This window comes from Microtus oregoni, unplaced genomic scaffold (genome assembly GCF_018167655.1).
Source record: "Microtus oregoni isolate MIOR12 unplaced genomic scaffold, Mior012 000032F_ref0000030, whole genome shotgun sequence".
NCBI lineage: Eukaryota > Metazoa > Chordata > Mammalia > Rodentia > Cricetidae > Microtus > Microtus oregoni.
In genome coordinates, this window is record NW_024543091.1 from 16,418,273 (window position 1) to 16,434,136 (window position 15,864).

The following is a 15,864-nucleotide window of genomic DNA, read 5'->3' on the forward strand; positions in this document are numbered from 1 at the left end:
CACTCCAGTTTTTGATTTGGTGAAACCTAGTTTATTGATTTTTTTTCTGTTAAGTCAAACAACTCATTCTATCTCTAAATATTCATTGTTTTCTGCTGTGCTTTTCTTTGCTAAATGTACTATGGTTTTATTTTTGTACTTAAGTCTATTACACATTTTGAGTTAGTTTTGTAAACTTGAGTTGTCGAATACGAATATTCCCTTGCTCTGGCACATTTCATGTGTAACTATCACCTCAATCAGTTGTTGAATAGTTTTATTATCTTGAAAAGAAACTCAGAGGGGTGGTGGAGGCACCCAACTTTAATCGTAGCACTTAAGAGGCAGAGGCAGGAGGATCTCTGAGTTTGAGGCCAGCCTGGTCTACGAAGCTGGTTCTAGGATAGCAAAAGCTACATAGAGAAACCCTGTCTTCAAAAAACTAAATAAATAAAATCTTAAAAAGAAAGAAAAGAAACTCTTTACTTATTAGCCATCAGCCTCTAGTCTTTGTAACCTTCCCAGCCTGCTTTGTCTGTAAAGATTCGGCTATCCTGGACACTTCATGTCAATGAAAACATAAAATATGTGATCTTCGTTACTTCTTTATTTATGTGCATATGCATGTAGACTCTTGTTCTCACAGAGCTCTACCTTACATTTACCTCCTGAGTGATAGGATATATAATTTTGATGAGACTCAATTTATCTATTTTTAATTTTGTGTTCTGTGTGGTCACCTAACCAAAAGTCACAAATGTGAACTCATATGTTTTAGTGTTTACATTTAGGAATGTGATCCATTTTGAATTAGTTTTTCTGTATCTGGAAGGGGCCCAACCTTATTCTTTTTTTTATTTGTTTATTTATTTATTATGCGTACAATATTCTGTCTGTGTGCATGCCTGAAGAGGGCACCAGACCTCATTACAGATGGTTGTGAGCTACCATGTGGTTCCTGGGAATTGAACTCAGGACCTTTGGAAGTCAAGACAATGCTCTTAACCACTGAGCCATCTCTCCAGCCCCCAACCTTATTCTTTTACCTGTCAGTATCCCATCACCCTGTTATTTGCTGCAAAGATCATTCAAGACCTACTGAACTACTTGATACTCACTGGCAAAGTAACCTTTTTTTATTTTCTTTAATCTCTAGTATAGTTGCAATAAGGTGAAATCATGATGGGTATTTGTTGAATTTTTGGTTTGTTTGTTTTGTTTAGTCTTTATGACAGAGTATGATAGCCTGGTTTGACCTGGGACTCACTACGTAGTCCAGGCTGGCCTTGAATCCACAGCAATTCTTCCTCAGTTTAATCCAGGTTTTTATGCTCTAGACTCTGCCTAACACCACTTCCTGCCTTTCTCTGACATTCTCACTCTACTCCAGTGACACTTGGTGTTTTTCTGTTAGCTAAGCAGGTCAGCTCATTCCTCTCAGAGCTGCTGATGTTGCTACAGGTCCTGGCATGGAACCCAGAGCCCTGTGTGTGCCAGGCAAGTCTGCACTCTTAGCCCAGCTCTGTTTTGTACTGACTGGGTTATTACCTGTGGACTGACAGTCTTCCAGCACCTTGTTCTCCCAGGTCTTCACAGTCTTGGTTCTTTGTATTTTAAAAGTTCTTGTCAAATATTATCTTGTAAGAGAGACCCTCCCTAAAATTATTACTCTACCTCTTCTCAGCCATTTTCTCTCCTTTTACTATGTTTTTTTATCATTTGTCATTAAACTATAATTATTATCTATTCATTTACCTGACTGACTGCCATTTCCCAAGAAATGCTTATTTTATGGGATCTTATGTCTCAGTGTTTAGAATAGTTTATGTCAATAGTAGGTGCTTTGTTGAAATAGGAGCAGCGGGCTGGGCTGCGTCCCCGGCACCCGGCCGCCCGCACGGCTAGCTTTACCAGAAATAATTACACGGAAACTGTATTCTTTTAAACACTGCCTGACCCATTAATTTCAGTTTCTTATTGGCTAGCTCTTACATATCGATCTAACCCATTTCTATTAATCTGTGTAGCCCACGAGCTGGCTTACCAGGAATGATCTTAACCTGCGTCTGTCTGGAGTGGGAGAATCATGGCGACTCCTTGACTCAGCCTCTTTCTCCCAACTTTCTGTTCTGTTTACTCCACCTACCTAAGGGTTGGCCTATAAAATGGGTCTAGGCAGTTTCTTTATTAATAAGAAATCACTCCCACATCAGTGCTTAATAAATACTAACTGATGGAGTGCATTGTGCCTGCATTAGCTATAGAGAAAGAGAACATCATGGCAGGGGGTTGCCTATATCCTCCATCCCTGTCTGTTCCTGAAAGCAACTGGTATTCTGGGCAATAAAAGGGTAGTTCACTTTAACCAGGACATCTGTGTTTTGATTGGCACACTGTCACTGAGAATATCACTAAAAGTCAACTTGTCACGCACTTTACACGTCCTGGGTGTAACTTGGCAGTTAGCAATACCAGGTACTTTCACTTCTTGTAAGTCACACGACAGCCCGAGGAACATTAGACTGAGTTCTTAAAAACTAAACTCAGATCACCTATTTGTGTGTATAGCTGTAAGTTGTTTGATATGGTTGAATAATATCCTTACAGAAAAAAAAATGAACTTCAGTGTAGTACAGAGATGGCTCATCGGGTGCTTCTGGTCTAGGCAGAGGTTCCCAAGAGAAGCCTCAGTGCTTTAGATCTGTTTCCCTCCCTCGCTTTCTAACAAATCAAGGTTATCAAAAGAGAACAAGAAAATACAAAAGCTTAAAAAAAAAAAAACCTTTCAGACTGGGCGATGGTCTGAATCCACGCCTTTAATCCTAGTACTTGGAAGATAGAGGCAGGTGGATCTCTGTGAGTTTAAGGCCAGCCTGGTCTACAGAGTGATTTTAAACAAACAAACAAACAAACAAAAAACAAAACAAACTTTCAGACCTAGATGCTTCTTTGAATTTTAATTCTGTAGTTTATAAATAGGTACCTTGCTTGGATACAGTAATACCTTTTGTATTTGGGAGGCAGAGGCAGACAGCTCTCTCTGAATCTGAGACTATAATGGTTTTATAGAGCAAGTACCAGGACAGCTAGGACTTCATAGAGAGACTTTGTCTCAAGAGAAAACTATCTTGAACATAAATATCTATAGTCATCTGGATAATGGACACTAGAATTCAGTCATTAATTGGTAACTAATCATTTGTTTGTTTGTCTGTTTGTTTTCTTTTGAGCTAGGGTCTCAAGCATCCTATTCTGGCCTCAAACTCACTATGTAACAGAGGAATCAACTTGAACTCCTGATCCACCAGCCTCCACTGCCCAAGCACTAAAGTTACAGATGCAGGCCACTATACCCTCTATCTAGCCACTTGGGAACAAAGGTGAAGGCTAGATAATAATGGGATGGCATCAGTGAACTAAAAGACAAAAGCTAACTCAATTCTTTCCATGTGAAGTAATTTTTCAAGAATGAAGCAAAGTTTTTTTTTCAAATTACATTTTAGTGATTTGCTATTGCTAGGCCTTTATTAGTATAAATATAAGTATTTGGACAAGAAGTAAATACATCCCACATGTAAAGAAAAACTAGATATATTGCATATAATATAGATAAATCTATGTGACTGATGGTTAACAAATAGCATGATCTTTTGGGTACTTAAAATTTTTAAGTTTTGCTGAACTAATAACAGAAGTTAGAAGAATTAATGAAATTAAAGTTTCCAAGGACCTAGAGTTAATTGTTAAAAATGAAAATAATTAATAATTTCTGTTTTTAATTATGTGGCAAGTCTTGCTTTGTTACTGAGGCTGGTCATAGCAAATACTTAAAAAGACAGTAACTTGGGCTGGATTAAAACACATTTGTGTTTTGCTGTTGATAAGATATATACATAAAATATAATAACATAGAAATACTGTAAGGAACAAGAAATGACTCAAAATTGATAAAAGTGATGGACAGATGGCATGGGCATTCTGAGTTTGTGGACAGCCTGAGATCTCAAAAACAAAATAAGTGTGAAAGTGTCACAGGTGGAGGACAGGCTCAGCATCAAGGTCACAGGCATGTGCCACCACACTGTTTGAAAACATCTGTTTTATCTGAACACTGAGTTTTTCTTTTTGTTTCTGTTTTATGTGTATGAATATTTTTGTCTGCCTATACATCTGTGTATCACATGTATGCAGTGCCTGTGGAGACCAGGAGAGGGTGTTAGCTTCTGGAACTGGAGAGTTGTGAGCACCTAAAAGAGTGCTGGAAAAGGAGCCAGTGCTTCTTAACTGCTGAATCATCTATCCCCCGAATTTTCTCATTTTTCCTCCTGAATACTTCATTTATTATAGTTCCTTAAATGCATCTTTATAGTCTTTACAGTTGCATGTAATAACTATCATTTTTGCACAGTTCAAATATAACTATGCTGGAGTTTTCATAATGTGTTAGACTGAGTTGTAAACAGAAACTGCTGGGTTCTGCCTTCTGAACTGAAGTTCTCCTAAGCATTTCTATTCAGTGTTGTATTAGAACACAGGCTTACAGAGTAATGGGATTGTTTTCATTATTGTTTCTAATCTTGCCAGGGCTAGTAAGACAGTCATTTGTTTTCCAGACTGATGACATTGTAAAAGCTGTTGGCAACTGCAGCTACAACCAACTGGTGGAGAAGATCATCTCCTGTAAGCAGTCAGACAACAGCCAGTTGGTTAGTGAAGGTGGGTGAGTGCGGATGATGCCTGGTAAAATAATTTGTCTTGAAATACATTGAGTTTACATTTATCTTCTATAAGTAAACAAAATAATTGTTTCTTTATAACATTTTCATTATTGTAAATTTATTAGATAGAAATTCTAAAAATATAAGTGGTGGCTCTTGTAGGAATTAAAAGAAGCATTTGTAGACATGCAGGAAAGGATCCTTCTCAAGCCATCTTCAGCTGACTGTAAAATCAGGACAGGTTGCTAAGACCAGACTTTGGATCACTTGCGGTTTTGGTGAGATCAGATGTCCAACGATTACTACTTGTGCTTACCGAGTGGATTGTGTTACTGTCCCTAAACCCTCATCTAAAGAGCTTATATGTATTTCCCACAGTGTCTCAATGCAGTTCAGTATGAAAGCCTCATTCTGGAACATGAGTAACTGACTGAAATTACTAAATTCACTGTTATGGAGACAGGTCAATATTTTTTCAGGGTTTTCCTCCTTTGAAGCCCCTCCCACTCACTTTTCCTCAATAAATCTACATATACCCTTCTTTAAAAAAATATATCTTTTAGATGTGCTCCAATTAATAATGAGTAAAAAGATTTGAAACCAGAATGCTCTCAGGTTGAAAGCCATTTCAATAAACCTTCACCACCATTCACTCCATTGTTTCATACAAGGACATACTGAAGCTGAAGTTCTCCTTCCTTAGCATGGAAAAGAAAGGAAGGGAAAATCAAAATAAGCAGGGGCAGGGGATCAGTTTCCCACTCTCATTCAGACACAGTTCTTCAAAATGCAGCACAATAAAGATTATAGTTAACGCATTTTTATAAATTAAAGCTAGTAAGTATAAGGATATATAATAGGCTAGGGGCTGGGCAAGATAGCACATGGCTTTAATACCAACACTCAGGAAGCAGAGGCAGAAGAATCTCCGTGAGTTTGAGGCCAGCCTGGTCTACAGTGCAAGTTCCAGTACATCCAGGTCTAGACAGAGAAACCTTGTCTCAAAAGCAAACAAACAAAAGAATGGACTAGGCTAGGGAAATGACTCAGTTGGTAAAATTCCTCTTGTGTAAAACTGTAAATAGGCATTTCTCTCCTGCCCACCATTCAAATATAACCTCTCACAGACTTACTAATTATGTTTGGCCAATGACTCAGGCTTATTACTAGCTAGCTCTTATGTGTAAATTAACCCATTATTTCTTTTCTATGCTTTGCCATGTGGTTCATAGCTTGTTACCTAATTTTCTACATGTCTTGCTTCCTCCATGACTGACTGGCATCTCCCAGATTCTGTCTTCTCCTCTATCTCTGCTTGGATTTCCTGCCTGGCTCTATCCTGTCTTGCCATATGCCAAATCAGCTTTATTTATCAACCAATGAGAGCAACACATAACCACAGCATACAGAAAGACATCCCACAGCATAAAACCTATGTTGGATTTCCCACATCCCACATAAAAACTAAGTACTTTGAAGACAGGAACATCCTAGGAGCCAGTCTAGCTAAATTGCTGAGGACCTTGTCTCAGACACAAGTGGATAGCAACTGAGAAAGACACTCTAAACCAACCTCTGGTCATCCACAGGAACATCACACATACCAAAGAACAAGCAAAAAAAAAAAAACTTGTTGGAGGAGGCTGCTAGTTAGTTCCCAGCTGCTTAACCCCCAAATAATCACACAGAAACTATGTTATTTAAATCACTGCTTGGCCCATTAGCTCTCACTTCTTATTGTCTAACTCTTATATCTTAATTTAACCGTCTCCATTAATCACCAAAAGGTCGTGGCCTACCAGCAAAGTTTCAGTGCCTCTGTCTCTGGCTTCAGATCCATGGCTTCTCTCTAACTCTGCCCTTCTTTTCCCCAGGATTTAGTTTAGTTTTCCCCACCTCGTTCTGTTCCCCTATAGCTCTACTATAGGTCCAAAGCAGTTCCTTTATTAACCAATGGTAATCACAACATACAGAGGGAAATCCCACATCAAAAACTATATGCAGTCATATAAAAAGATATATGCATGAATCTCATATTAACTAAGAGTCCTACTAATTGTGTTAATTATCCAGGAGTTTAATGTATTTATGCAAAATGCAAGTAATAAAAGTTTATACCTGTCTTTTACTTGAAAAAATAACAGGAACATATAGGAGCATTGATAATTGATTTGAGTGATATCTGTTTTATTATAACTTAAGGCAAAATGTTTAAATTTTAGGAAGGAAACAAGCAATAAAGCCATCATAAAAATGTTTTCTACCAGTTATAGTGTCTCATGCCTCCTCTAATCCCAGTGCTTTAGAATCTGAGATAGGAAGACTGCCTTGAGTTTGAATCCAGCTGAGCAGTGTAGCTACTTAGTGAGTCCCAAGCCAATATGGGCTACATTGTGAGATCATCTCAAAACAAACAAGAAAATCTTTTTTCTCTCCATATGCAGAATTCTACTCACTAAATGTACTCCTTTCTATATTCCCGATGTCAGATGTATACCTGAAAGGAAGCCTTTAAAAAATTTCTATCTATGAAATCTACTTTATCAACAATACCCAATATACTATTAGAATTATACTATTCTAGTGTTGGGGAAGCTGCGGGCTGCGTTCCTGCCACCTGACTCCTGGCCGCCTGGCTAGCTTATGCCCCAAAATAACAACACACAAACAGTATTCTTTTAAACACTGCTTGGCTCATTAGTTCTAGCCCTTACTGGCTAATTCTCATATCCCGATCAACCCATCTCTAATAATCTGTGTAGCACCAGTCTTACAGGGAAAGATTCAGCATGTCTGACTTGGTGGCTTGCTTCATTGCATCTGCCCCGGAGGCGAGAGGCATGGCGTCTTTCTGAGGCATCTTACCTCACTTCCTCTTCCTCCCAGCATTCTGTTCTGTTTACTCCACCCACCTAAGTTCTAACCTATCAGGGCCAAGCAGTTTCTTTATTAATTAACCAATGACCTTCCTCCATCATTCTAGGGTTGGTGATATTGCTCGGAAGTAAAGGCACTTCCCACAACAAACCTTATAATCTGAGTTTGATCCCCAGAACCCATGGCAGAAGGAAAGAACCAATTCCTGAAAGTTGGCCTCTAACTTCCACATGCATCTAGCAACGTGCATGCACAACACACACACAATAATAATAACAATAATTTAAAAATATAATTCTTGCCAGCATTTGGGAGACAGGGGCAGGCAGATCTCTGTGAGTCTGAGGCCAGCCTGGACTACAAGAGCTAGTTACAGGACAGGCTCTAAAGCTACAAATCCTGTCTTGAAAAACCATAAATAAAAAATATATAATTCTACTGTTCTGTGATAATTAAAAGAACAGTGAGATTCAAAAAGTGGTAAGAAGCAGAATGATATCATGAAAGAGAGTTTGGGTGGGCAGTTTATGGGTGAGAAGCCACTGGAAACAACCTGACAATATCCTTCCCATGCCAGGCTGCAATTCTACAAGGGTAGGAGTTGGTAACACACTAATTAAATATAATTAATTTGGGAAAGTCAGTTCCTCCATCACTTCTCTTTTTTCCCTAACATGACAATGTAAGTCATTGCCTCTCTGACACTGACTACCCAGGGTAATGGGTAGGTATAGGAACATAGAATGGATAATTGGAAAGAATATCTTGGCAAAAACAAGACAGAATCAGCTGCTCTGCAGTGCATGGAATGTTCAGGTACATATACCATGCGTGTTTATTATAAAGTCCTAGATAGTCCAATTTGATAGCAGTGATACTCCATATGGTTTTTATACTAAGAAGTAATCATGTGTGAAGTTTATCACAGTTAGAAAGCTAGACTAGTTTTCTGGTGGCAAGAAATAGCAATATGTAGTGTGTTTAAAATAATACCAGTCATGACTTGTATAAGGCCCCAAAGTTCACACAAACAAGGAAGAGCCATCTGGTTTTGACTCACATTCCAACAACTTCTTCTCACATGGTTCATGGTCACACCAACTTGATTCATGTTCAAGAAGTAGTCTAGTTCTTTTTTGTATGTAGCCTTTGACTGTATCTTCCTTTTGAACCAATAAAGTATCCAAACTTGTTTATCTCTAGTCTTAGAAGCTTTAATCTTAAATGACAACTACTTTTTTAAATCCAATCATTTCATATGGCATAAGTCTTAGAATATAAGTCTTAGAATATAAAAAATACTTTTGCTAGCATTCTTCTTGATGGGGAAGAATGTTACATAGCTGGTGTGGGCAGAAGCAGCCTTTCTCTTGGTGCTGACACTTTGTGAGCACAGCACAGCATTGGTACAGTAAACAGAGTGTTCATTGTCTGTTTTCTCTTTTGACTGGCCATATCTTCTTGAATCTGGTTGTTATAATGATTGCTTGTAACACAAAAATAAGAATCAATTAGAAAACCCCCACAGTACCAGCTGCCATACTCACCCAAAGACAGTCATTTAGTTTCACACCCTTTTAAAGTAACATCTTAACAACTATTCCTAGGATAAACACATACTTAGTAAACTGACTCCAGGATATTTATTCATTTGCCCAAACTTTTTTCCAATTGCTTTCATACTGCCTTTATTAAGTAGTGGCAATCATTATTAATTTATGAAGTAAAACCATAATTTTTGCCCAACTTTTATTTTGAGAATTCTCAAAACCCTAAAGACTCTCTTGGTGAACATTCACAAGCTCTTAATTCACCAGTTATTCAAGCATTGGATACTTGCCCTTTTTCTGTAGTCCTACACAACGCATTTTTTCCTACTAAATAATATTAGAGTTAGTTGTGAGTGTCACATCACTGAAGTGTATCATCATTAAAAGAAAGAATTCTGGCCGGGCGGTGGTGGCGCACGCCTTTAATCCCAGCACTTGGGAGGCAGAGGCAGGCGGATCTTTGTGAGTTCGAGACCAGCCTGGTCTACAAGAGCTAGTTCCAGGACAGGCTCCAAAACCACAGAGAAACCCTGTCTCGAAAAACCAAAAAAAAAAAAAAAAAAAAAAAAAAAAAAAAAAAAAAAAGAAAGAATTCTGTGTGACTTCTCTATTATGATCCAATGACCTTGGGCAAGGCAATGTTACTGCTGTGTTACATAGGACGTTATTTGTGTGTTCCATTTCCTGTTTTTTTTAACCATTACCTCTAACTTTCCATCTCTTTCCATGTACACTCCAGCCAAGGATCAGTTAGCAGTTGCAACAGCTTCAATCTCTGGATTTAGAATAGATCCCTGTTTTTCTTTTCCTTTCTTTTATGCCTCATTTTAAACCTTTGTTTCATTCTTTGAGAATTTCATACATTTTTTATCGTATTCTTCCCTGATCCCCAACTTCTTCCAGATCCTTTCCTCTCCCTATCCACCCCACTATATGTTCTTTCTCTTTAAAAAAGAAAAGCCAGGGGCTGTAGAGATAGCTCAGTGGTTTAGAGCATTGTTTGCTCTTCCAGAGGTCCTGAGTTCAATTCCAAGCGACTACATAACCGCATGATGGCTCATAACCATCAATAGTAAAATCTTATTCCCTCTTCAGGCATAAAGTCATACATTCACATAGAATACTTATATACATAAAATAAATAAATAAATCTTAATTTTAAAGTGTTGGTCAACCACTCCTGAGTATGGAGTCTGCCCTGGAGTGTGGGGATATACCCAATGTCACTCCATTGAAGTAAACTGATTTTTCCCTCTCTCTAGAGAATCTAGCTGGTACTCAACTGCAAGCTTCACCTCTGCTGGCTAGCATTCATAGCGGTAGGAGGTGCTACGTACACTACTGGAGAAGTAAAGTAGTCATCAGTCTCACCCGGTTACAAACCCTGTGAGTTGTAATAACAACCTGCCTGCAAGATGTGCCACTGGTACAATTAGTGGCATGACTACTGTAGGAATAACCAACTATTTTTTGGTGTGATGTTAGGTCCACTCCATGAGATGAAACCCATACCTTAGACTGTCAATGAGGCCAAGAACCTGACATTATATAGGTCATGGGCCCAGGGAAATCCTACTATTCTGCTAAATGAACACAGCAATAAAACAATTCCCAATGACACATTGCTGTACCCATAGATCAATGTCTTGCTTAACCCACATCAGAGAAGCTTCTTATAGCAAATAGTAATTAACACAAAGACCCGCAGCTGGACAACAAGCAGAGAGAGAGAGAGACTTTAGAGTATTCAGCCCTGAAAGAGATGTCTTACCATATTCTCTCCCTGTCAAAGTTCAGGCATTTGTATGGGAATGGAAGAGTGGAAGAGGAGAGGTGGTGGATGATTTTAAGGAAATAGCATTGTCCAGACACAACAGGGCAGATGCACATATGAACTCATAGAGACTGTGACAGTGACAGTATGCATGAGACTGACACAAGCTCAAGTCAGACCAACCTGCCACCCTCCACACCCCTACAAAGGAAGGGCATTGACACAAAGTTCTACCACTAGCCAAGAAGCTATTCTTTTAAACTTTTTAAAACTCATTTTGTGTGTGTGTGTGTGTGTGTGTGTGTGTGTGTGTAGGGGGTGACCACTGAGCAGAATGGAGCTTTAGATCCCCTGGAGTTATAGGCAGTTGTGAGCAATCCTAGGTAGGTGCTAGAAACCAAACTTGGGTCCTCTGCAAGATCAGTATGTACTCTTAACCACTGGGCCATATCTCCAGCCCCCTTTTATACTTTCATGCGTTTGTGGCATTGTTCTCTTCCCCCTCCCTACCACCTCTCTCTACTCAGCCCTCATCTACTCCCACTCTTCCCTACTAACATTTTTTAAATAGTGAAGGCCAGTATTTTATAGACTAGCCCCAATTTTGATTTATCAGATTGTTCTCTTATGAATAGATACAGGCGATATAATTTTGGTTGGAATGCCACCCAGATGATGTCCTCTATAGTAGTCTTTTTAATTGCATCAAATTGGGTGCAGGAGTCAAATTATTCATTATTAGTTACATTTAAACTTGAGTGAGGCAAAATAGGTCATATATCTTTATTGTAAAATTATTCTTTTGCTTTGTAATTAATAAGTAATAATGTGTAATTAATAATCTGTCACTAGACTTTGAAACTGTGTGAATAGCCTTTTTTTTTTCTAAGAATTGTATACCCAATATACTTGGAACCATTGGTTTTTAACTGAATCAATTATGATTATGGTGGTTATTGTTTTTGTTACTTATTAGCTGTTATTCTTCTGTTTAAAAATTAGCTATTCAAAATTGAACCTATATTGGATTAAACTTACCATTTAAGAGACAACAAAAGAATTAGGAAATATTGTATTTTTAAATTCTTAATAAGTTTATACCTTATGGTTCGGGGCAATATGTAATTCAGGTGGAATTCACAATCATCTCTGCACTAAATTGGTAACATTTAATACCAATATTAATTCCCATGGTCCCAGTCTTCACTTTGTCATAGCTAGTTTGGGCAAATTATCTATTTGTGAGCCTATTTCGTATTCTATAAAAAATGTGTCTAGTGTTCATTTTTTAATTTCATACCAACATAATGGTAGTCTGCTCTGTCTCCAGTGAATTTTTGTATTTTATCAAGGAAACATTTATGAGCATGGATACTGCAACCAGGAGTACTTTTGAGCAAATAGTGCATTCTTCAATGTGGTACATAATAGTAAAAGCTTGAATATGTTCTGCTGAACAAGGTGACAACAATAACATGAAGGGGAACTCTTATTTCCCAATGTATAAACACAAGTGTGCTGTAACCCTCAAACTCTCCTCTCCCTAATGCAGGTCCTTGTTTTTGGGCTGCATTGTAACTTTCTATAACTCCTTTGTCCTGCCAAGTGCTTGACAAAAAGTAATGGAAAAGGAGTGCCCTAACCTGCCTTGACCAGCTATACCGGGCTTGCCAAGATTCCCACCCAGTTATTTTCAGCTTCTTATTGATGTATCTTTTAAAACAAACTCAACTTCCCCTCTTGTCTGCACCTCTTGCTGTGCTCTGTCACTCTCTGCATGAATGTGTGTCTCTCTGTCTCTCTGTCTCTCTCTGGCTTTTTGAAACAGGATCTCACTGTATAGCCCTGGATGGTCTGGAACTCACTCTTTAGACCAGGCTGGCCTTGAACTCACAGAGATTGAACGCTTACACCACCATGCCTGGCTTACCTCTCTTATAAAATGTTGTAGAGTAACTTCCCTGTTGTTTTATTGTGTCTGTGTCTCTTGTAAACCACCTGAAAGAGTGAAAGAGTTTTCCTAAGAGACTATACTTGTGGATGAAAGAATTTTCACATCACTGTTTCTTCAGGACAGGAATGATCAGGGACACTGCTCCCATAAGAAAATTAGAAAGAGGCATCTCCAATCTGGGGGCCATTATGTAACAGGAAAATTGGCCTTTGTATACAGTTGGAACAAATGTAAATAGGAAAAGTAACTTTCTGACTTTGAAATTCCTCCTTCTCATAGTACACATTGGTTCCATAGGCTTTGTAGCTGAGCAGTTTCTAAACAATACAGCCACTCAACTGACGTACCATGGATTATGTGAACTGACTTCAACCGTTCAGGAAGGAGAGCTCTGTGTGTTCTTTCGGAATAACCATTTTAGCACCATGACAAAACACAAGGTAGGATATAGAAACAGATATTTTTTTTTTACTCCCTATCAAAGGAGCTTGATTTAGAGATGTGTTTTGACCTGCTACAGAATAAGATTAACCATAATATTCCTTAGCCATCAAGTTGTGAAGGTAATTATTATTAAATACTGCATTAGAATGGGATGAATTAGCAATTGAAATGTTACCTTGATCAACTTTTATTTTAAATGTAGTCTCAACTTTTTTTTATCTCAGATTATTGCATTCAAGTGTTTACTTTTCTACTTTCTTGGAGAGAGGATTTCACTGGGTAACTCACACTAGCCTTGAATTTGATATCTTTCTGCCTCAGTCTTTGGAACACTGGAATTACAGGCATGTGCAATCATACCTAGCTAGGTTATTCCTTACTTAGAGGAAGCAAAATACCTGGAGCTAAAACCAGGGTGACTATGAATGAAGGATTTTATTTTAAGCATTAAAAGATATTAGAAGTTAGAATTAAGATTTGTCCTAAACTGGAATGTGTTGGTGCTTGTTTGTGATGAAAGCTACTGAAGAGGCTGAGCAGAAGGATTGCAAGTTCAAGTCCAGCCTGGGTTACATAAGTAGATTCCCCACCCTGAGACATACACAAATTATCTTTATGACAATGTTGACTTTTGTTAAAATTATCAGTGTGTTTATGGTTTTGCACACAGACACACACACACACACACACACACACACACACACACACACTTAGAAATCCATCCCTTTTAGTCATCTCTTAGATCTGTCTCTTGATTTTACAGGTAACATATGATCTAGCTCAGGTATTTATCATCAACCTAGACTCCTATGGCAGAATGCTGTTCTTACCATGCTGATAATACAGCACAAATGTTCAATTAGCATCTATCCTAGAGGATAAAACGCAGGTCCCCTCTGCCACAGTTCTCATCCTATATGAGTTTAATGTGTTCTCATTTACTGTCATTCTTATTGTTTCATACTATTTGGGAAGCTCTCCTCACTTCTGCTTGCCTATCCCAAAATTACCCATCCTTAAAGAAGCATTCGAATACTAACTTACTGAAAGGTACCCCTTTTCTACTTAAAATAGTGATTCTCAGCCATGATTATATCCTAGACCTATCTGGATTGCTTTGAAGGAAGGAAGGAAGGAAGGAAGGAAGGAAGGAAGGAAGGAAGGAAGGAAGGGTGTCCAGAATTTACCACTAATGCAATTAAATCAGAATCTCTAAAGGAGGTGAGATCTGAACACCAGGTTTTGTTTTCTGTTTGGTTTTTGCAATCTCAAGGATTAGACCCAGTGCTTTACAAATGGTAGGCAGGCACTCCACCGCTATGCTGCACACTGTCCTGCATCAGTAGCTCAAGCACTCCCCAGGTGATTTGAATGTGAGTCTAAGACTGAGGACTCCTGCGGCAACCGTCCTGTTAGTGGCCACACTGTCCTTATGGAGCTCTTTCTGTTTTGTGTCTTGTTACCAGTTTGTCTCCCATGTGAATGTCTGCTTATTTTCTAAATGAAGGTAGCTTATTGACACCATAAATCACATCTTCATGTTTCCATCCATGCTTTTTTATCAATGGGTGACATGGGATAGTGTAAAATGATTTGTTTGCTAATGAAAGAGTACCCCAAAGCCACAGCTCTTCTATGACTGTCATATTTTTAAAAAGTACACTTCATCTTATTGCTTCATAGTTAGGAGTGTGTAAGATCTAAGATAAGAGTCATTCACATTCCTCAAGAATCTAAAGCAAAAAGATGTCAGATCCCAATGGCTGCTCTGTCATCTTGTTTTACTTGTCCTCTTCAGACCTTGGATCCATTGATTCATTAACAAAGCTAAGCTAACCTTGACAAGTGTAGCCATAGAAACAACAGCCAGGGTTCCTGACATTTGCTGCTAAGATACTTCTGTCAAGGACACATACCAAAAGTTCTCAGAGCTCTTATGAGGATTTTATCTGGAAAGACTCCCCTGAAAAGGTCACAAACGGAAAGCCAAAAGCTGACAGTGGTAGAGCACTTGCCCAACATACACAAGACCTTATATTCAGCCTCCAGAGCACTACAAAAAAGGAGAAAAGGAAGGAAGGAAGGAAGGAAGGAAGGAAGGAAGGAAGGAAGGCATCTGAAATCTGAGTTGAATCAGTTCACCACAAAAAGAATAACTAAGCAGAAGTAACTAGCAGCATGCGTGCAAAGGCCCTGAAGGTGATCTCAGCAAAAGAGAATTGTGAAGTGGAAGCTTAGAAGAAAGATTATTTTCTGACTTTTGTTTTTTGTTTTTGTTTTTTGACACAGGGTTTCTCTGTGTGGCTCTGGCTGTCCTGGAACTTGCTCTGTAGACCAGGCTGTCCTTAAACTCAGAGAGCCACCTGCCTCTGCCTCCTGAGTGTTGAGATTAAAGGCATGTGCCACCACCACCTGGATGAACTGTGTTTTTTTAATGATCCTGGTATTTCTTTTCTTCTTCTTTTGGCCCAAGAGTGAGTTGGAATGAAATAGTCCTTTGGGAAAACAAGGTCTCTGACTGTCTTTGGTGACTGAGAGCTTTCTCTCACTCTTCCCTCCCCTCCCACC

The 15,864-nt window shown here is 38.6% G+C and overlaps 1 protein-coding gene across 2 annotated transcripts in view; it reads left to right on the plus strand.

Moving 5' to 3' along the window:
- Window positions 1–15,864, plus strand: part of Mindy2 (MINDY lysine 48 deubiquitinase 2) — a 65,350-nt gene that overhangs the window by 38,700 nt on the left and 10,786 nt on the right. The window contains exons 5-6 of one of the 2 annotated variants that reach the window (XM_041679442.1): window positions 4,593–4,695; window positions 13,150–13,292. The exons of the other annotated variant lie outside the window; for it this stretch is intronic. Of the exons in view, the coding sequence (XP_041535376.1) occupies window positions 4,593–4,695; window positions 13,150–13,292 (246 nt within the window). The remainder of the gene's footprint in view (window positions 1–4,592; window positions 4,696–13,149; window positions 13,293–15,864) is intronic. 2 annotated transcript variants of the gene reach the window in all.